At 37.0% G+C, this 22,845-nt stretch overlaps 1 protein-coding gene across 2 annotated transcripts in view; it reads left to right on the top strand.

Moving 5' to 3' along the window:
- Positions 1–22,845, top strand: part of ME1 (malic enzyme 1) — a 187,444-nt gene that overhangs the window by 32,008 nt on the left and 132,591 nt on the right. For both annotated transcript variants that reach the window (XM_069804758.1, XM_069804759.1), the window contains exons 2-3: positions 13,365–13,498; positions 20,676–20,825. In XM_069804758.1, coding sequence (XP_069660859.1) covers positions 13,365–13,498; positions 20,676–20,825 — 284 coding nt within the window. The remainder of the gene's footprint in view (positions 1–13,364; positions 13,499–20,675; positions 20,826–22,845) is intronic.

Here is a 22,845-nt window from a genome sequence, read left to right as displayed (position 1 = left end):
TTGGCAAAGGTTTACAGTGTAGGGTTTTCTTGCATTAAACATCATAAAAACATTCGTAATTAATATCCACATAGATTTCTTTTCTACATTCTTGAATAGCCATCTGATGTAGTCTGGAAAATAAGGGTTGAGGCCATGGAAATTAAAAGATAATTTAGGTAATATAAGTCTGTGTAGCATAGTTTATCAGATAGTAAAGTATAATGACCTAGTAATATAATCTTTTACCATATCTTTTATTAATTCTATATTTTGCCAATTGAGTCATTTAACATTTCTACTTATTTAATGAAGAAAGCAGTGCAATTTATTGTTTGCAGTTATTGGTTATGTGATACTACCTTTAAGAAGACAGAAATTAATGGCTGCACAAAGCTGATCCAAAAATAGCTGGTTAGATTGTAAGCCCAGAGTTTGTTCTGCAGGTTGCAAGCCCTGGCTGGTTGCTTGGACTTAGGATGTCAGGGTAGTGTAAGTCAACTGTAATAGTAGAGTGGTTTGCTACTACAGCTGCATACTGTATATTTAATCTCTTACATTCTTTCTAAGATTATTCAGTGTATCATCATATGCTTGTCTCTCATTTCTGTATGTCTTAATTACAACAAGTTTTGTTTCTCTTTTCACAGTTACAATACAAATCTGTTTTCAGCTGGGGAGGCCTGAGAAGGAGGGAGGAAAAAGTTGCTTTTCAGAACAGCAGGCAGCATCAACAAATTCTGGGGACACTGAATGGGGAAGCAAAATATTGGTGATTACAGTTTCAAGGAAAGGTCTGCAACTCTGCATATGCACTTTTATTTTTTTGGGGGGTAGAAACTGCAATGTTCTTGATAGCCCTGTACATTTCCCAATACTGATAAGTACACATTGTCAGTAAGGGAAGTGCATCTGTCTGTGGATGGTTCTTTTCGAGATTAGGGTACTTTGGTTACTCAAGAGCTATTCTTTCTTGTTCCTAGTCTGCAAGGCTGCACTGCTTGCTTACAATTTATTTGCTTTTTTAGGGTGATATTGTGCTGACGCTTACACCAGAAATCAGTTGTACATACGGTTTTTTTAGGTTTTGGTATTTGATGTTAGCTTTCCACATGCCTGTCACTGGAGCCAGCACTTTCTGCTAGTGAGTTGTATAGGCTGGATATGTCCAGGAGGCATGTTTCACATGAGGGAAGTTCCAGCAAGAAAACATCGGTGTTGCACCCAGTTCAGTCCAATTCAGTACTGGTATTAGTAAAATAAGTCATCTGGGTTATATAGAAAACAGATCTTACGTTAAGAGGCTGGGTACCAGTTTGATGAGACTTTATAGAAATCTTGATTACAAAATGTATATTTGGATAAAAAAAGTAAAATGTGCATTGGCACTACACAGTATTTTTGTTGCATGAATAAATCAGTTTAAAGAAAAGCTGACTACTTTGCTATAAGTAGGAATTTGGGGCTGGATATGTTGGGAAGGTTCTTAGTTGAGTCTTGGTCTGTTGTTGACTAGAAATAATGTAGGCTGGGGTTCAGTTTACAGATCAAGACATTTCAGAATGTCATAGATCAGGTGCATTCGGAGTGTAAATTTTGCATGTTGCTTTAGTTTGGTTTTAATGTACTGCTGAATTCTGAGAACAAATACCAAGGTTGGATGAGGCAAGCTCCCCAAACAAAGGGTTTGGATAGGCTTTGCTGTTTTCACGTATACATGTATTGCCAGCTCTTAGACTGAGATGATAAAAGGAAAAGTAGGTTGCGATCTGCAGAATGGGAAATGATGGATAGGTATGCAATACATGCTATGACTGCGTGTGACCAACAGAGTTACAGGTGATAGGCTGTGGTAATAGAAATCCTGGGTTACCTATGACAATGGAAGGTATTCATCTCGTGCATTTAGTCTGAAGTAGTTGTTTACATTACTTTATAGTCCAAAAAAGAGAAAGGGCTACCTCCTAGAGTCCCACTCAGTCTTTCTTCATGGTCTGTGGAGGGTGCCCAGAGGACTAATTTCGAGTAGGCATGTAACTTTTAGACACAGTGAAACAGTATGCTACCCACCAGTAATCTGATAATCTGTGTGACTGGTGTCAGCATGTTTCAGTGCCCTCGGCTCTCAGGTCAGATCTTTGCAGTTCATCAGGCTGGCCAGTCCCTGTCACCACATCGATGCAATCGGGAGAATCCTCCCAAGCTGATGATGCTGGTACTGTCGCAGGTGTGGAAGGAGCTGTTCCAATGCAGTCATCTTTCAGCTTGAGGACCATGCAGGTAGGAGCAGCTGTGGGTCAAGGAACAGCACCTACCCACGGAGAAACTGGAAGGGAAGGAAAACATGATGTCTGTCAGCAACTGCAAGCCAAGTAGGCACTTAGTAGCTTGCTCATCAGCAGAAAGATTCACTTCTTTTTGAGTTGCTGTAATTAGGAAGATGCTTAAAAATACAATTTTAAGATAAGCTAATCAGTGTGGAAAGCTTTTTTTTTTTAAATTGCCCACAAAAAAAAAATCAGGTCTGCACCTTCATTGCAGTAGTTCTGCAGAAACATGCCTTCTGCCATTTCTTTCTGCTTGCATCCTTTTGTGTTGCATTATTTTAGGCTGTTTCTTTAGATTTCATTTATACCATTGTAGTACTAGAAGCAAAGACCATAGTATTGAGATTGGCTTCAGCCTTCCTCTAAGCAACTCTGTGTTATAGTATTTAAAATATTTATTTGTGTTAATTATTTATCATTCTAGGGAAGAGAAATCGGTTGCTTAGTCCTATCAGAAGCCCAGAATACAGAAGTTGGTAATCTGTTTAGTCTGAAAGGCAACAATAAAATCTGTTAAGCATATCAGGTTTATCACATCCCCTCAGGATTTCAGGGCTTACTAACCTGTATTTGGTTAAGTACTTATTTTAGACAGATGGAATTTTTGGCAGTCGCAGAAATTCCTCTTCTACCTACATGGAAATCGTGACTGACTCAAATAATATCTGATTTTGCAAATGTAAATATTGCATACTGGAGACTGCGTACTTGGAGACTGTACTTTATTTGTAAAATTATTACAATTAGAGAGCTTTTATTTGGCATTTTATTTGGAATCATTCTGGCTAGCAATATATTTCGCATCAGCTGATATTATGCTTATCTAAATTCCCTTCATAAATAGAGGTTCCATGTTAGTTATTCCACTGAAAGCATCGCAGGCATCCTTGATTAAAGTTATACCAGTACTGACTCACAGCATCTACTATACAAGTGAATTAATTTCTTAAGTAGAATTTCAGATATGGTCTAGCAAAACTTAGTGACATCTTTATTTTTCAAAAATCACTATCATGCATTAAATTTTTAATTCCTGTGCCTGTAAATTATATATCTAAACATGCAACTGCACATTGATACATCTGTGGAATGCAAACAATATTGGCAAAGGCAGTAATTAACAGGGTTAATTTTGTTACCATGATTCATCCAGGGGATTAGACCTCTAAAGTGGCCTACAACCAGTGTTTTTAACCTATAGAATAGATAGGCTATGTTGAAAATTGACGCCTGTCATAAGAACACGCTCAACAAGTTTGAAAGTGATGTTGTAAACTGCTGTTGTCTCTTTCCAGAATGGTTCCCATAGCCAGAGCTTTCCTAATTAGGCATCTTTGAGGGTCAATACATCCCAAGGGAGTTTTACACTAATAAAAATGTCTCAGAAATAGCCAGGGGCAAAAAAACCCCTCAATATTTGTTCAGCTTCTTTGGCTCTACATCTTAAGCTGTGTTTCATGCTGCTGTTTGGTCTTGTCTGCTAGCAGCAACCGAGAGAGCTGAGACAGGTCTCTACACTGGTGTGATGTCCCTGCTAGGGGATCGAGTCAGGGGAGACACAGATCACAACCAGTATTTGTAAGTCTCTTATTGATGTAGCTGTTATTACTAACAGAATCAAGCTGTTGCTGTTCATAGCAGATAACTATACCCACTGAGCCAGCTCGCAGTTTGCTCATGCACACGTGTTCGTTGTAGCTCCCAGGTGGGAGCAGCGGGGAGATCAGCCTCCCCCTTGGTGCAAAGCAGAGGCTTGTACTGATGCACCTTCGAGCTGGGTGTTCCGAAAGTCCCTCAGGGCCCCTTGTTTCATCAGGTATCCCTCTGCAGTCCTTGTCTGCAGGCAGCAGCCACGGCCTTTCTGAATGTTGTCCGAGCTGTGCAACTTGAGGGAAGTGTGTGCTGGGGACCTCGCGCAGAGCTGGTGACTCTGGTGTGATGAGTTTATCAGTTCTCATGGAGTCAGCAGCACGACCAGTCTCTGGAGCTCTGCAGATCTTGGGAGACTTCACACGCTGCCTCTTGGCGGGCACAGTGTCACCTCCTGTGTCCTGGAAACTACTTCTCCATCCACGGACCTGGGGACCTATGGAGCACACACAAGCTCATGCCTGCTAAACTGCAGAATTTTTATTATCACATGAAAAGTGAGAGGCTAGGCATCTCTGCAGATCTTCTCTAACACAACTCTCCATGAGCATCTTAATCATTTGAGCTGCAGGTGCTGTAAGACATACAGGTCTGTGAGTTTGGGAGTTGGAGTGCTGCATGTTTCTGTCCCCTTACATGTTGCACTTTGTAAATGATTTTATGGCTTTAAAATTACATGAAATCTGCTTTTAAGACAACCAGCTCTGACTGAAAGCATAAAAATGCAGCTCTAGCAATTTTGTGGTTGCTTTGAGATTGAAAATTCCTGTAACAATATGAAGGATTCAGGGTAAGATGATTTTTAATGGGACACTTGGATTGAGGAGTCAAAAGGACGATCGAGGCTTGACATAGCAGCCCACATACAGGCAACTAGTGCCCCTTGAGATACAGAGGAGTATTGTGCCTGGCTTTCATCTGTTGCTGTGCAAGTCTTCTATGCAGTCGATTTATACTTGATATCATTGCCATAATGAGCAATGCCATGTTCATTTCTCCAATACCTTTGAGGCTCCCAGTTGACAGTAGGTGTTTATGTGTGCAAATCTGAATTTGGTCTATAGTCAATATAGTCATTGGAGCAATTTGGATTACTGACTGCAAGGTATCTATTCTAGGGTGAGCTGGATCTTTCTTTAGGCTTTTTATTTTAATCAATACTATATATCCTATTATTATCATGGGAGAATAGGTAACTAGATTGCATATGAACACCTAAATTTAGTGTCTAACTAGACTCAGTCCCATCCTACATTATACCACCACATGCAATATATTTTTGTATGTTATTATCTTGGTGACTTATTTTTCTGTTCAGCTTGCTATTGTCTATTGTTTGTGTAATACAGCCTTCACAAACTTAAGGTGAGGAGAGATTATGCAATGCAGAAAGATTTTACTGTGTATATGTATAATGAAACAAATATATACAAAAGTTTCTTAAAATAGGCTTGCTTGCTTACTTTCAGATAATTGTCTACGGTGGGTTAAAGGAAGATTGCTAAAATAAGAATCCTGTGATGTCTCATTTCTAATGTGCTGGTCTGAATCATGCTTGTATGCAATTACCATATCAGCTCACTGCAAGGCTGCCAAGTTGCCCACACGTTCCCATGATGAATTTGCCAAGGGAAGTCTGATCTCTTTCTGGCTATCTGCATTTGTTTTGAGTCATAAGTCCCTGGGTGTGTTTATTAGCTACTGTATTTGTTTGTGCTTTACTTGTTGGAAGCTGGTTTTGACTTTTGTTTCAGTTTCCCCTGTTGACTTGATTTTTAATTTTGCTTTTGAAAATCGTATGGACTTAGAATTGGGCTGTGAATATACTTCGGGTCTCTCGGCTTTGCTGAAAACTATAAAAAACCCTGTGTGTTCAACATGCTGCAGCAGATCTATCATGACTCTAGAAAAACAACTTTGAAATTTTAAATGCCAAATGTCAGGATATAGTTGGTCCACTTAAATACCTGTTAAAAAGCTGTGTTTAAAAAAATGTATAAAACAAAACCTGTGCCTTTTGGCATTTTATAGCTGAAACTAGGACGGTTCCTTCTTTTCTTGTATGGTCAGTGCTGTGCCCAGCAACTATGGTATATTTTTTTCCATTTACCTTCATCATGCCTTGCCGTCTCAAAAGTCCTGATGCATGCCTGTGCACAGAGGCTTATCAAAAGGAGCACAAGTGCTTTATCTAAACTGGGTTCTGCTGTTTACACTTCACTGGTCCTTCTTTTCTGGCTTTCTCCTTCCTTGTCCCGGCCAGGGTAGTTACCTGTATGTGGCTGGCTTTTCGGACTCTAGTGCGTGCCTTTAGTAGCAGGATTCACTGCTGGTTTAGGGATCTCAGCTTGTAGGCCAAGGTACTGTATAAAGGCAACAAAACCACAGTTCCTCTGCCAAAGAAGCTAATGGATTGTTAATCACCAGTTTGTATACTGATTTTTAAACCTTAATCCAAAATGCATAATCCAGGTCTAACCAATGTGCCTCACTAAATGCCTAAATGGGGATCTGAGGATAGTTTTGGAGGAAAATAACTGTACTTTTTTGAAAGTTGGCAGTTCTGTCTCACCAGTGACTTTTCTACGTGCAGTCTAGTAATACCTTGCATTACAAATGGTTACCAATCTTCTTTGATTCGGAAACTTCATTAAACTTTTTTCTGTGTGGGTTGCCGGAGGGTTGCAACAGAAAGTTTGTATTTTTATGTTCAGTTTTCATTTCTTAACTCAATGCTACACATCGTCAAACTGTAATTGTAATTGTCATCTCTCTCCCTTGTCTTCATGAGTACCATTTAAAAGGATTTTTTTTTCCTCTAAAATTTTAATAACCCCAATTTTTTTAAATGAGAACTGGATTCTGCTATTCAAGCCCTTCTTTTGCATATAGTTTTTACAACAAATCATTCCTAAGAAGAAACGTGGAGCTCTAAGTTAATGTAAATTGACAGTTTGTGGGGCTATTTTTAATCAGGTCCAAAAGAAGACACCTGATGACAGAAAATGGTGTGTGAATTTGCACCATTAAAAAAATTACTCCCTCTCCTTACCTACAGGGGTACTTTGTGTGACCAGTCTGGCCTAAAGTGCTGGTTGCAGAAGAGATGTTCATCTAAATAGCTGCATTAGTTGCCTGTGCTTGTAATATTTTTTGGCAGTCATGACAAGAATGGGTAGAGAAACTAGCACTAACATCTTCAGCCATATGTAGTGCTCCAACCCCAATGCCTTGCCATGAACCACATTTGTTTTCAGCAGAATGAGTTTATTACACAGCGTGTGCTCAGATCAGTTATTCTAACTATTTCCTGAGGTTTTGTGCCTTGAAATGAGTGTTGGACATGGAGTATTTAGAGTATTTATCTGGTTTCTCTGAAGTCATATTCAGATAATAAAAATGCAAAATGGAGGGGAAATGCATGTAAAATTCTATTTTTGTCTGTTTGTAAGGTGATTTTTTAAAAATACAAATAATATATCTCAAAGGGATTTGCAGATCATTAAACTCTTAAATGTAGCTTAAATTATTTGAAAATTCATGTGTGCCATATTTTTATAGAGATTTTATAAAAAATTTTCTTGAACATGTAAAATTTTGCAGGGTTGTGTTTTTGTTTTTTTTTTTTTTTTTTTGTTTGTTTGTTTTTTTTTAAATATTCTTCTCTTAAAGGGTCTTATGATATTTTAGGTGCCTGAAACCATTTTCATGTAGCTCATACCTAGCAGGACTATACATACGTTTTGTTGCTTCCTCAGCCTAAGTTTTACATAAAACACAGCAAAAGAAAATTGTTTTATCAATTTTGACTTGTATTCCCCCTTAACAGTACTAGAGCAGTATGAGAAGCCAAAATTACTGAAGGCAAAAGTTTGACCTGCAAAAGAGTTGCTTGCAAACAGTTACACATACCAAAGATCATGTTTTTATAAGGACTGCATCTAGTTCTGCAGCTGAATTTCTCCTGGAGACGATCTTGTGCATAAAGTGGTGTGAGCAGTATGGGATGATGTGTGACTGGCAACTTGTAGTGATGACACTGATTTTTCATTTGGGACATTTTGGGGAAAAAACTCTTCACCAGTAACTGGAGGTTTTCAGTCTTTCAGCCAAAAAGCATTTGTCTTGTTTGTGTTTCCTTTGGGTTTTTTTGTTGTTTTTTTTTTAGGAATATGGAATTGCAGGGTTCTGCAAGTCCATTTGTTCAAAGAATTGATTCAGATCTTGAGCAGACTTGTGTTTCAGGCAGCTGTGGGATTTTCTCAGAGCTTTGTCTGGCAGAGCACTCCCCAGCCTCTTTTACTTTGCTCAGGGTTACCAACCGCTGCGGAGGGAGGCTGCAAGAGGTGGTGTAGAGCCAGCCGTCCTCCTTCCAGCCGTGGTAGCCAATGTTGTGCGTATCTGAGTCCCTCAGGTCTGGGTGGTTTGTTCACAGTATCACTGAAATTGGTTCACTGCACTTTTATGATTTAGATGTACAGAATGAGTTTTTCAGTGGAGAGGTATTTACTTTTTGATGGACTCTGAGACAATGGTGAACCTACTTGTCTGTTGTCCCCAAAATACTTTAGAGACTGTGATTTTTCTCTAGTAGTGTCTTAGATCAGCAATCCAGAGACTTCTTTCTTGTAGAATAGATAGGACTCCTAGATATACTTCCTTGCTACATCTTTTTACCTTCCTCTTAATTTCTTCCTTCCCCCCTTCCAGATCCAGTCAGCTCAAATATACATGAGGGTACTTGAGTTTGGATGTTGGTGTTGGTGGTTGTCTCCTGAGTCCCAGGGATGACACAAAGTCTTATGTGCCTTGATCGTCTCCAACCGGAGCCTAAGGAAAGAGTCACTGAGTCAGAGAACCTTGCATGTGGACATAGTTTCCTCTTCTAAGCCAGGCTCCTTCTGCATGCTCTCAAGATAATATTTATGGCATACCTGCAGTGAGGCCAACAGAATGAAATAAGCTTTTTTCTAAAAGAGTAGGCGTTTCTAAGAATGGAAATTTTGGCCTACTAGAACAAAAGAGGTCTAGGTCCTGAAAGAAATTGAAGGAGGATTGCTGCAATGAATACTGTTTGGAGATGTTCTGGCTATCCTTTAGTGAAGCTGAATCTCACGAGCACATAGACAGGATACACACATTACTTTAGTGCACTCTCTTTTCCTTGAGAAGTTTATATAAACTTAGCAATTGGATGAGCTTCACATATGCTGTCTGAACAAAAACTGTGTTAATGCAATCTGATTTGTATTATTAAGAGGTAAGACTTGTCTCTGCTGACTGTGAACAGAGGCTGAGACAGCTTTTGAAATATTTTGAATGTGCTCTGTCTTCTCCAGCACTGCTTGAGAATTCAGTCAAAAGCCAGTGCAAAAAGCTATCTGATGCAAGATGATGTTGTGCTGTTTATTCCGTTTTATGGCTTTTCAGTACTGCAGCTGAACAAGAGAATTGTTGTATATGTAACTCCACTAAAACAACCTTGTAGTTGAGGGGTTTGGGGGGGAAAAGAGAGAAGATGGGCAGGGGATGTATAGTTAGAGCCGGGCTGATAAACTGATAGAGATTAAATAATGAAAGAATACTGAGCAATGTGCAGTAATAGAAATCACTGCTACAATTACAAAACTTCACAACATTACAAATGGACAGACAAATTCAAAATCAAATGTCTTTGAATGAGTTGAACTTCTTGAAAATGAAAACCAAAAAGCCAGACTCAGAGAGCTTTCTGTACAACTGAGAATACGAGAGGGCATTTGTGTCAAAGGAGCAATAAAAAACCCCAACCCAACAGTTCTGCCAGAAGGTTTGTGAGAAAGAAAGATAATGAGGTGGCTGAAGAACAACTTAGTTTTACCAAAACCAGAGCATATAAAGAAGCATATGAAACCCAACCCTCAAAGAACTACAAACTCTGAGCTGGGAGGCTTAATAACAGCTATACTTTGCATCTCTGTGATGTATATGTTATCTTTTGAATGCATAAAGCAGTGAATAAGTGAAAAAAAAAATTAGGCAAAGGTTAATACTTATGGTTGCAGTCTCTTGCTCTTGTGCTGCTTTTAGATTGTCACATGTTGTTCTTCTTGAACAATTTATTTGTAATACAGAATGCAAAATAAAAATGTCCATATCTTTTATCATAGTTGGAGTGCACTTTAGATGATGAAAGTCTGTCCCACCCAGGTGTGCACAAAATGCAGCTCTCAGGAAGAGAAAGGAGTGTGTACACCAATCTGGACCTAGAGCCCTCTCTGCTGGATGGCTGGGAAACAACACTTCAACCAGGAAAAAATAAGATTTCTGATGTAGAAAAGAAAATCTGAGAAGCTAGTGCAAGAAATTTGGAGATAAACCACAAAACTTATGTAGTTAAGCTCTTCCTATTATAAGCAGGTGAAATAGCATACATTTATTGCATAAAATGGCCTTATTAAATCATCAGGCAAATTGTTTTAATGATAATTCTTTTCTTTTGAGCATATACGGTGTCTGAGGGGAAAAAAGGAACTAACATTCCATCTTAGAAATTTGAAAAATTCATTATATCTGTGCCAAAGAAGAGTATGCAAGTAAAGAATTTAAAAACCATATATAGCATAGGAGGTGTAAATGGGTCCTGTACTAATGCCCAAAAGAAATTAGCACTTACTGTAGGACCTTTAGCAATATGTGGAAAATACACTATTCCAAGACAAAGTATTTTTTTAAAAAGGCACTTGGCAAGATGTATCAACTTTTCATGTGTCTGTTTTAAAATAAAATATATTTTCCAATAAGAGGGGAAACCCTATCATAGTGATTAAAGTCCATATCTTATTCCTAAAGTGAAGGAAAACACAGACTTTTTGATCTTTTTTTCTTTCAGAAAATTTGACTAATAGAAACAGGGGAAAGGGGAGATGCAGAGAATAATTGGATTGCCACTTTATTATCAGCACTGAGAGATCCAGTAAAACTGTGCAGCTCCCTAAAGTCCAACCATTTGGAACTGATGCTGAAGTGTGTGTGCATGTGAGCACCTATGCGCAGCTTTTATGTGTTTTTTTTTTTTAAAGCCAAAACCAGTCTACTGGAGATAAGAGAAATCGACTTTGAATAAACTCATGAGGAGCATTGATTCTCCCTTCTTCCATGGTCTTTCAGAATGTGATAGCAGCTGAAGACACTCCTGACATATCTGGCCACAGAAAATTCATGTAGGGACAAGCAAAAACAGGGTTTGTGTATGCTTTTCAAAGACTTTGAAATCTTGCGTGCATGCAAAACTATAGCAAAACAGTTATTGATGTTTATTAAATTTGGTTTCCCTCCATTTCTATGTGTGGGAGAAGCATGTTCTGGAAATGTTTGATGTTCTGTAAAGTGTTCATTATGAAATTTTTATTTTCCTTTTTTTTGGGGGTCATCATTTCACTTAAGGGTAACAACTAGATTAATGGCATTTTAGTGCAGGTAGTCTGGTGGGGTTGTCTTAGGTTTGGGGTTTTTTTTTGTACTTTTTTTCAAGCAACAATGATATAGCCACTTGAAAATTATTTAGATTAAAATTATGTAAGAAATATAGAGTAGTAAGAGACAGGAAGATTTTATAGTATATTTTTGTTCTGTAAGAATAAGTCCTGTGAGGTTAGTATTTCTGGGTGGGGCGGGGGGGGGGAGGAAAGGTGGCAGCTGTCCAGGTAATCAGACTAACTGGTATGAATTAATCATGTTGTATCGCAACACTGTAGTGACGCACACTAGATGTTGTGCAAAAGGCAGTAACGTCATTGTGTAAAGGACTGTGAATTTGTTCTCTTGAAAAGGCAAGAGTAGTGCAAATGTACACTGAAGGATGCCTTTTGTATTTGTGCTCTTGCTTTACCCAGTTTTTCCCATCATTTGTTGATCCAGCTAATTCTAATGGCAGCATGAACAAAGAAATTTTAAAAGTATATTTATAGAGGTAGTTGTGAAAGTATGTTAGTAGTATTTATTTTCCAAAGGAGAGTAAATGCAGAAACATTACATTGCTTTTTTTTTTCTTTCATGTCTCCCAAGGTGTTTTCTCAAATATTTTTTTGTAAGAAACAAAGTATTTTGTAGATAGTTGTACAATAGGTGTAGAATATTAGGTAACTGTCTAATGGCTTGTTTATATATGTGTATATACACATGCACACATATATCTTCTTGGTAGGGTAATAAGTGCTATCTAACCTCTAGTACATTAACTTTTGAATACGTTTAAGCTACATGGTAAGCATATTGCCAAGATTATAGACATTTTTGGTATTAAGCTAAGAGAGACCTTAAAGACACTTGCAGGTCTGCCAGTACCGGTTCTGGAGTGGAAGCAGTGCAGGCGTGATGCTAAAGGAGAGCTGTAACGTGTCTGTGGAGCCACCAGCCAGTGGCTATAGTGTGAAACAAATGCCTAGATTCATATGTCATACATGGAAGAAACTCCTCTGACATTCCTTTTTATCCCCGAAAACTGTCAAAGGTCTGATCCTGTCTGTCAGTCCTGCCTGGCTGTAGTTACCACAGCGAAGTAAAACTTCAGCAGTCAGAGTGCTTGGTACTAGTGTGCTGAACCCATGGTCCTGTTTCTGCTGTAAAGGCATCTTCTTTCTTACAATAGCTTGGGTAATTTCTGAATATGTTTTAGACAGACAGACCTCATTAAAAAGCAGCTCTTTGGCAGTCTCTGCCAATCCACAAGCTGGATTTAAGCGTTAAGCATTCTGTGACTGTCCACAGAACATACTAAATACTTTTAAATGTCTTTTCTGGATACAATAAGGAAATCCAGTAAGTCTGTACAGATTTTCCTTACTGTAAATGAATGTGAATTTGAAAAACAAAATAAGTTTGTACTGAACTCGTTATGGCCATGTTTCTATTGACTGACTTCACTAGGTGCCGAACCAAGCTCTTTAACTATAACATGATAGCGATGACTTTATTGTACCACAGAGTTCTGTTAAAAATTCACATGAACATCTGACATAACTAAGATTTTGAAAAATTTCCAGGTATTAAAAGCATAATGCTTACACTGAAAATGAACATTACCCATGCTTTGTGTTTAGAAGATAGCCATAGAGATGAGTGAATGAGAATATACTGCTGCTCTCTTCTTCAGCTGTAACTTAATAATTTTGCAGGTAATAGTCTTGCAGTGTCAGAAGACCTTAACTCATTCTGTGCTGGGATGGAGTCATTGTACTGTACAGGCCTGTTCTTTTATGACTCAGTAAAAACTTCTTCCAAAATCATTGCATAATTGTTAATTCTGTTTAATATTAAATAGCTTTTCTGATGCTGACTTCACCTGTGCTATGCTTTGCTGCAGAATTTTCTTAAAAGGAATATCTCTCATATGTAAGTATACATGTTTTTTATTTTTTCTTTTTTCAGGGCATGGCTTTTACCTTGGAGGAGAGGCAACAGTTGAATATTCATGGATTATTGCCACCTTGCTTTGTTAGTCAAGATGCCCAGGTTTATAGTATTCTGAAGAATTTTGAAAGGCTGACATCTGACCTAGACAGGTAAAGCATGGCAATGAAACTTTATCGTAGTTATCAAAGCCTGAGTCCCTTGGTTTTTTTATGGTAGTACAGATGAAATTTTGTGGGTGTTTTTTGAGCTGTGGTGGTTGATGATTGGGAATCATTAAGCTAAATATATACGTCTGCTAGAATGCTTTCTTCAAAAAATCAGCTCCTAATTTTCAATTGTAATATTCCAGTGCTGTTCACATGAACTTATTATTTAAATAACCAAATGATACAAAGGTCATCAGAAGCAAATGAATTCATGTGAAACTGAAAGTTAGTAATGTCTTTACATGCATATAGATACATATGCATTAAAACAAATATAAAATTTATAAAATATTATAAAATTAATATGTAATATAGTGTTGTTGTGTTTGGTTTTTTTAAAGAAAAAACCTGGGGAGGACTTTAAAAATTTATGAATACTCAAATGTTGTTTTTTTTTCTTTCCTAAATGTGTCATATAGGCCCAACAACAAAACACTATTCCTTTATTTTTTCTGCTGTGCCTCACTTTTCTCTGTTGTGGGTTGTCTTCTTATCTGTATGTAATACATGGCTTTTAGACACCTGTCTGTTGGTGGCAAGGCTTTTTTGTAATTTAAAGTTGCCACAACCTTTTTTTTTTTTTTTTTTTTTATGGAGGCACAACATGAGCGAAGAGCTCATGAATGTGGTATCTTTTCTAGGTTAACTACCCTCCAGTGCTCTCAGGAAGGGTATTATCAGTTATCACAGAGCAGTTGCTTCCCAAGCTAGAATGTTTTAGTCTGAGTCCCTGCTGTAGCAAAGCGTAAAATTTCTTGGAGACCCCTGCTTTAACCACTGATGTTACCATAGGAGAAAACTTTCTCTGTCCTTCCATCTCCATCTCCTCCTTAACTCTGCCTTGAAGTAGTCCCTTCGTGATACAGCTCGTTTTTTCCTATGTTTCAGGACATTTAAGACTTTAAGGCTGTTTCAATTGTTTGTTTCTATCTGAATTGCAGGAATTTCTATTCACCTGTAACTTAAAAGCAGGAAGAAAAAAGGCCTTTTACCCCATTGTTGTATGTGTTTCTTAACTAGCAAAGAACTTTTGCTCCTACTTCAGGTCATAGGAGAAAACCACTTGTGTTTCTCAAAACATCACAGATTGAAAGTTACAGGTCTAGCAATGTGAAGTTCAGGAGGAGATAGCAGTATTTCCAAATATTAATTCTTTGTTTTTTTTAGAAAAAAATTGTGGATATTTAAATGGCCCGTCATAAATGCAAAAATATCTGCAGGAAGGAAAAAAGATAAGATCAGTTTTAAGTGACAGAGTATTAAAAGTTTGAATGCTGTGCCATTCGAACCAAAATAAACGACCATATACTGAAGTTTTGATCACAATGGGAATCACCAAATAAAAATAAGTGTCTCTGAGTATTGTGTGAATACTTTGCAGAAAACTTGCTTTATCAAGTTAAATGAAAGGAAAGAAAAATCTGTCTGTCTTGGGTGGGGGTGGAGGAAAGGAACATTTTTTTTTTTGAAGTACACTTAATACACATGCGATAGACACATATAATAAACAAGTATAAATAAATATAGATATGTTTACAAATAAATGCAAATAAAAGGTTTTCCAGAAGATAATTTTCTTCCAAATCTGTCCCTGTTAAGCTTAATGTCTGTATATAATTAATTAAATGAAAAATTACTATCATTATTTCCCACCTATGAGTCTTCTTTTGCATTTTCTCTTTTCCAGATAAATAGTTGGGTAAGGAAGACATTTGTTTCTGGTTCCTGTAACCAGACATTCTTAAAACAGAAGTGCAAACATTACAATATTACATCCATGTGTCTTGAGCATAAGACTGTTATATATGGCATTTTATACCATAAAGCCAGTTTTTAGTATAATGCCTTTTTTAGTATAAAGGTGATATTGTACTGTGCAGCTTTGCAGTACAAATTTGTTGTTGTTAATCGGGTTTTAGTGATGTACTTCAGCTGAGAAAACTACTAAGTCTTTCGTTCATAGAAATTACTTGAAATTATTAGAAGTTAGGCTTTTTTCTCAATAAAGGGATCGCTAGTCAAAATACTTCAGTTAAGAATTTAGTAATTAACATAAGAGAAAAATTTAAAAGCTGTGTTTATTTCCCAGTCTTATTCTGTGGCATGTGGCAGTGGTATTTTCTCAACCATAACCTTTTTGGTCCAGTTATTTGTATCTTCTCCTTCCCCTTACTCTCTGAATAAACAGTGTGGCTCCATTTATAATGGATAAGCTGGGCTGGAGTCTCCATCCTTGGAGATAATCAAAACCTGACTGAACGTGGTCCTGGGCAACCTGCTCGAGTTGACTCTGCTTTGAGCAGGAGATGGATGAGGCGTTCTCCAGAGGTCCCTTCCAACCTCAGCTAGTCTACGGTTTTGTAACGCAGGTCCATAGCAGTTAAGAAGTAAGCTTTCAGGGGTAATCTTGGATCAATGCAAATTTGTGTAAATTAAATTGGGTTGGCTCTTAAGCACTTAAAATTATATAAATGCACAAGTCCTCCCCAAATGAAACTGTTTCTTTAAGAAATCATATTTGTATTCTGTGTGAACACCCAGCAGGCTTAAACTGACTATTCATGTCATGCTATGCTTTGATAAAAAAAATATTTTCCTCTTATATTAGTGGGGCATTATATTGCTGTGGTGTTTTCTCCAGTTTTTAGCAAAATAAAATAATTTGTGCGTTACATGTCCGGGTTTACGTTTAAGACCACTGATTGAAAGGCTTGGTAACATTTGCATGCAGAAGATACTTCCTTTGAAGACTGTCAACCATGACATCTTGGGCTCCTTTGCAGAGATAAAACACTTGTGTGGATTGAGTGTGCAAAAACTTGCCCATGCAAAATGTGATTTGCAGCTGTGTTTATAAGTCAAGTGTCTGACAATCTTATTGGAGTATGTCAATAGAGATCCGGCTCTGAGAACATGTGCATTACATGTGTGTGAGCTCAGTCTTTCAAGGCAATATGAGAACTCTGGTCTCCTGTACTTACACTTGTATCGAAGCATTTTGAAGGGAAGAGTGACTGTGATCCTACCACAGTTACTCCTTGAATACCTTCACTGATGGAGGATGCCAGAAGACATTGTCTATTTTAACTAGAACTTGAAGGAAAAACTCAAGTGCTCCTTGTACAGGCAGGTGCTCAAGGACAACCTTGCATAAGAGCATGCAGCTATTGCCTTCTACTGGATGTGAACATACTAATTCTAGAAAAAGAATGTTTCTTCCAGTATGCATCTGGCATAGTCTTTGCTTGTACAAAAGATTAAGTACAAGCGTTTGAATATTACACAGGTAGAAGCTGTTAAGTACCTTAGACAGAAGGGTATTGTCTCATGAAACATTAAGTCTGTGTATGACGGCATCTTATGCTGGCAGGACTGTAGCTTGCCCTGGTTTTGATTGGAAAGAGAGTGTGTGTAAATTCATTAAGCTAAGTACCATGGCAATGACAGGTTTTGGCATGGCTGAAACTCCTTTGCTGACTTGCAGCATGGAATTGCTGTGCTCTGAAATACCAAGAGTTCATACACAAAATGAATGTGAAACAGCAGCAAATATATTGCCTGGTATGCTTGGCAAAAAGGAAACCAATAACAGGAAATAATTCTATTCCTTTAACTTAACTTGGAAAAGCTGCAATGGATTCTGCAAGTAATTTATTTTTTTTTTCCTCCCCTGTATGTTCTTAATTGTCTGTCGTCTTGCTCTATATTGACACTGAAATCGTTGCCCCTGACACAGCCACATCTTCTGTCTGGGCTTTTCTTTCTTCAGAGAGTCACACTGGTAAAATATTATACTGGGTGTGTGAACATTAGGAGAGGTGCCATCAAATCACTTTTCCTGAGAATGCTGTGTTATTTTGTTTTTTCTTAAAGTTCTCTGTCTTTAATAGCATTTCTGTATAGATACTGATGATGCAAAGTAATGGAGCTAAGTATCTCACACATGTTAAAAATAATAGTGTTTCCTCCCACTTTCCTTTATTTGCTCTCATCTTTTGCAAGATAAGAAGAGCAAACAAACTTTGGGTTTGTTTTTTTTTTACCATTGCGTTTTGCCTTGTAAAATTCATACCAGTGATAGTAGGGCCAGTTATTCTAAGAAATGATCGGTAATTTTCTGGTAGTTATATCAGTTTGGGGTTTTGGATGATACTTGGTTTATATCCTTTTTTTGCTACTGTATTTCATTTTCTTTGTAATAGCAGACTAGCATGAAAAGTTCTTAGGTGAAGTAAAGGCAAGGGGGAAAAGTGACATACTGAAATTTGAATGCTTGGCAATCCCTTCTGTTTTACTTGCCAGGCCTTGTTTTCATCCTCTGAAATTCTTTCTTGAAATCTTCATTCAAGATTCCTTGTCTGAGGACAGATAATATTTTTCCCCCTTTTTATAGCACAAATGATTGTTCTCAGTGTTTTATTGCTTGTTTTCACTATGTTTTCAATTAAATGTGGGCTTCAGTAAAAGATTCCATTAAATACTACAATTTAAATATATCTTTTTTTAAAACACAATGCTGAAAACCACTTCATGCTTTTAGTTGTGTAGATTACTTGAATGTTGCTAAAAGATGCATACTTGTCTAATGCATTATAACTAACACCACATTGAGGATGAAGCATTTTTGCTTTTCTACTTTAAGAAAGAAATTTTGAGAAAGTTGATACCCCTAAGCAAGTTACTGTGTTGAAAAAGAAGAGATATTTTATTCCTGCCACTAAAAAGCAGCCTCCTGATCAAAATTGCACTTCTCTAGAAATATTTTTCACTTTATAATAATATTTCTTATGCTTATATGGATATGGCCAAGTATGTAATATTTGAAAATTTGATTCTAAGTAGTATGCAGTTATTATCTTTACAATTTCTTTAGCATATCCTGAATATAAAAATGGCATGATAAATGCGAATAAGAAAATAAACCCCCAATTTAATGCTATAGGACAGTAAAAATGAAATGGAGAGTTTTAGCAAATAGTTTTTTGCTTTGAAGTCCTAGAGGAAGCCTTTTGCTAAACTTTTAATTTCATTTACAAAAGACTTCTTTTACAAGATCTGAGTAATCAGAAAGGATGATGAAAAGGCATTTTACAGTCTTAAGCAGCCATACCTAATTTTAAATGAAAGTGATAAAAAGAAAAAAAAAAAACATACTGGCAACTGCTTCTAAACATAGTGATGTAGCCTGCATGAATGCTTGCAGTCTCTGGTATAGAGCAGGCCAAAGTATGCATGGTATTCTCTAACATCACTTTCAAGATCCTCTGGAAACAAAATGAATGTCTTCAAATGTTTTCACAACTATCTGTGAATGAGCTTGTATTTCAAGGTAAATGTTGGGATAATCATCCTCAGGAGAAAGGTTGTAATAAAGAAAATGCTCCAAGAATTCAAGGACATGGAAAGATATGCTATATCATAATGCAATACTGGGGAAATGAAAGGTTAGTAGGGAAATGTAATAATATGTAAGAAAATTTGTGTGTATTTGTAGCTAAGAACTACAAGTGCAGGATGTAATTTAACCTTGGAGAACATTCAAAACTAATGTGTATGATGGAAAGTGGCTCAGGATGTCTCATGGTGATGGTATTCAGAGTACATCTTCAACTCTTTGGTTTCTAGATCTTTATCTCTTTAGGGTCTGCAGTACCCTTAGTGACACAAGGGGAGGGACACTGTTTTGCCTCACTTCTATCACCTCATTACAGTCACCAGCTGCCAAACTGTCTGCACTAGCCTTGCTTATAGTGCCTGTTAATGGTTTACAGAGCGGATTGCAAAAGCAACACTATATACAGGGATATACAAGTTAAGCTTGAATGAAACAAATGCAGATTTACAGAACTGCTCTTTGTAAGGTAGTTAGCAGACTATATCTGTGTCTTCCTAAAGTATGAATTAGATTTTATTGGTGCATGTGATGCATAAGTATGCTGAAGGAGGGTTAATGTGAATAATATTTAAGTACATGAACCTCCAGGCTTTTGGAATGAATGTGCTGTATACATTTCCTCAACATTTGTGTAATAAAATGATGGGCATATTAAACTTTTTGAGTATAAGTAAGTAGTAATCCATTGTAAATTTAAAAAAAAAAACCTACATGAATTGTATACCTAAATTAAGTTAAAGTTTTTATGTAAGCCTATTGGTATTGAAGACTGCTTAACTTTTAAAGTAATACTTAACCTTACTAAAACTAATGAATAGAGAGTTGAGGTTTAGGATCATCAAATTCCTAAATATTAAGGGTTCACTAAGTGACCAGAGTCATACCTCTGTGAACTAGTATAACTTGAATTCACTCATGGACTCATATAATCTGTCATACTCAGCATTGAAATTTGGCTTCCTGGTTGGGATCTTGGAGCTTTAGTGTATTTATTCAATATTAAAGCGATGGTAGTCAAAACCAGATCAAGCTAAGCATGAACTTTTTTTCACTCTCATTTCTCTGATTTTTTTTCTTTCTCATTGGTTTTCTTTTTAAACAAGTATAAAACTTCTTCAAATGGAATCAAAAATTTATTTCCATTAGGAGATAAAACATTGCAGATTTCATTACAAACACAGATTTCAGGGATGAAAGGCCATATGTGTATGCTTTGTTTTTGAAAGCTTTGTCCTACAGTATTGAGGTGAAGTATTTATTTGAAGTATGAGTCTGGATTTAAGAGAAATTTCTATTGAGGCAAGAGCAGAAAAAGCTAACATTTTTAGTTTCATTTCCTTGGGCAAGAGAGTAAGCTTGATTAAGTTCTATTTAATGATGGGCTCATTTCAAGTGGAACAATGATGCGTACGGATTAGGTTCTGACAAACCAAAAACTCAATTGCAGCATAGTGTTTTATACCTGAGAGGGATTAGCTTCCTGAGTATGTAGAGGTTGTCATCTTCGTGATGGTTTCAGCTTCTCTCTGTCTCAACCAGTTTGTTATCCTTTGTGTCTGAACCATTTGTGCTATTAAGACACGGAGGAATTTAAATACTCTCAACAAGAAAGAGGCTGTTATAGAACAAACATAGCTTTACTTAATTATCTAAACACATTTGTATTTCTAAATTTACTTTATATGTTCACTTGATGTCTGTCTAACTATATGCAATTCTCCACAGATATATTCTACTAATGAGTCTTCAGGATCGAAATGAAAAGCTTTTCTATAAAGTGCTGACTTCTGACATTGAAAGGTTCATGCCTATTGTTTATACTCCCACTGTGGGACTGGCTTGCCAACAATATGGTTTAGCATTTCGGAGGCCAAGGTATGTAAGTTTATACTTCAATAAAAGTAATTGTATCTTATTTTCCTCTTGGCAGATTTCTGCAGGGGGTTTCTAACATAGCTGAATGTAAGCCAAAACTGCAATAATTGAGATAATTCAAACTACACTTTTGGTCTACATTGAACAATAATTTGTATTGCATTAAGAGGGCAAATCGTTGTTTTAATTGCATTAAAACGTGTACATTTTAGTCTCATTAACTGACTTTTTTGGAATCCTAGCTGCGTGTTACAAGACAGAGAAGAATGGATCCTTAGTCTTAGATTTGTCTTAGCAACCTGAAGAGTATAGACTCTTACCTATATAAATATTTATATTATAGGTATTTTATACATACATATATAAGAATAATATGTATACAAACTAAGGATGCAATATATATGTTTCTACAGACATCTTACAAATAATCAATAATCATCAAAGCGCCAGTCTCACTGGTTAATAATTAGTTGTTTCACGGGTTGGTTACTGGACTGCTTTTATTCTGTAGACAGTATCTGTATTTATAGAGTGGTGAGGAAGTGGTATGAAAGAAGGATAGATGCTTCTGTTTCACTCTGCCCCTTGAACATCAGTCCACAGAGTTTGAGATTTATGGTGGTTGCTGTTTGAGAGCCTTGTGTATACCAGTGCCTTCAAGTGCAAACTGGAACAACACTTCGGAGCCTTCTGTACAATTTTCTGGCAAAGGAAGAGATAAATGAGCTGTATGTGCATAGCTCTGTTAACAGAAATAGTTTGTTTTACAGTCAAGGCATTGATCAAAAATAAGAAGCTTGCAAATTAAAGGGAACAAACAAGCGCTCACAAATTCTTCAGCAGGAGGTATTTGAGGGAGAAGACTTATGGCTTCAAGGTTTTGTTGTTAATGTAAAAATCATTTTGGCCTTGTGACTGACAGAATGAGTCAGGACCATCTGGCCAACTGCAGAAAACAAGAATTCCCACTTCTATACACGTTAAAAAGTTCAAAAAGACCTCAAGAATGCTTACTTAAACCTGTTTAACAATCTGTGGCTTTTAGGTGTCTCCCCTAGCAAGAGAAGTCATCTCCTTTTTTCCCCTCAGTGTTTACCACCATGGTGATTTTATTGGCCTTCTAGGAAGTGCTAAATGTGCCTGGAAATTAAGTCTTCGCCTAAGCTGGTCTCATTGCCTCTTGTTTTGATATCCACTGCTGCATAAGATATTGCACAAGGAGCACCTCTGCCCATGCATGTACTTATCACTTTCTCCCCAGACCTGTGGAGCATCTGTGGAGGAAAAAACCTTGTTAAATTAGACAACTTTTCAGCTGAGTGTCAGTCTGCAACTGGTGAAACACAGCTTGCAACAGCAGCCCACTTTAGAGATTTTCAGACTCCTGAACTGCTTTATTCAGTCTGATCCTAAGCACACTCAAGACACAAGGAAAAAACTGATTTGGGATTTAGGGCAGGGAGAAGAAACATTTCAACTTCTTGCTTTTTTTTTTTTTTTTTAATATTATTATTTAGTGGAATTTTTATCCGCAGAGGACTTAGAAAGTTGCCCTAAATCTTTCTCCTTTAGATATTAAGACTAAAATCCTAGTTCACATTGCTCTGTCACTAATAAATTTATGGATCTGTATAGTTAACTTGAAACAAATTACACCGCAGACATGCAGTTAGCACAGACATACTGGGAAACAAGGACTTCTGAGTTCTCCACTCCGCGACTAAGCCACTCTTTAGCCTCTCCTGTAATGAGAATTGAGTAGACTTTAAAACTTTATGGATTTGTTTGAATCATTAATGTATGTCATCACAAGCTTACATTTTATTTTCCTTGTAGTTTCAAATACGATATTAAAAGCATTCAAAAGCAAAGCATAATAACAGTAATACGTACATTGTGCAGGCTTTGGAATAGCAAGCTGAACTTCCTCAACTCAGCAAATGAGTGCAATATAAAACTACCAGTGCATATAAATAACATTGTATTAACTTTCTGTGTTCCCCGTGGATTTTCCTCTGTT

The sequence above is a fragment of the Haliaeetus albicilla genome, chromosome 17 (genome assembly GCF_947461875.1).
Source record: "Haliaeetus albicilla chromosome 17, bHalAlb1.1, whole genome shotgun sequence".
Taxonomy (NCBI): Eukaryota; Metazoa; Chordata; class Aves; order Accipitriformes; family Accipitridae; genus Haliaeetus; species Haliaeetus albicilla.
The sequence above is the reverse complement of the archived record's forward strand: the minus strand, read 5'-3'. Positions and strand labels throughout refer to the sequence as shown.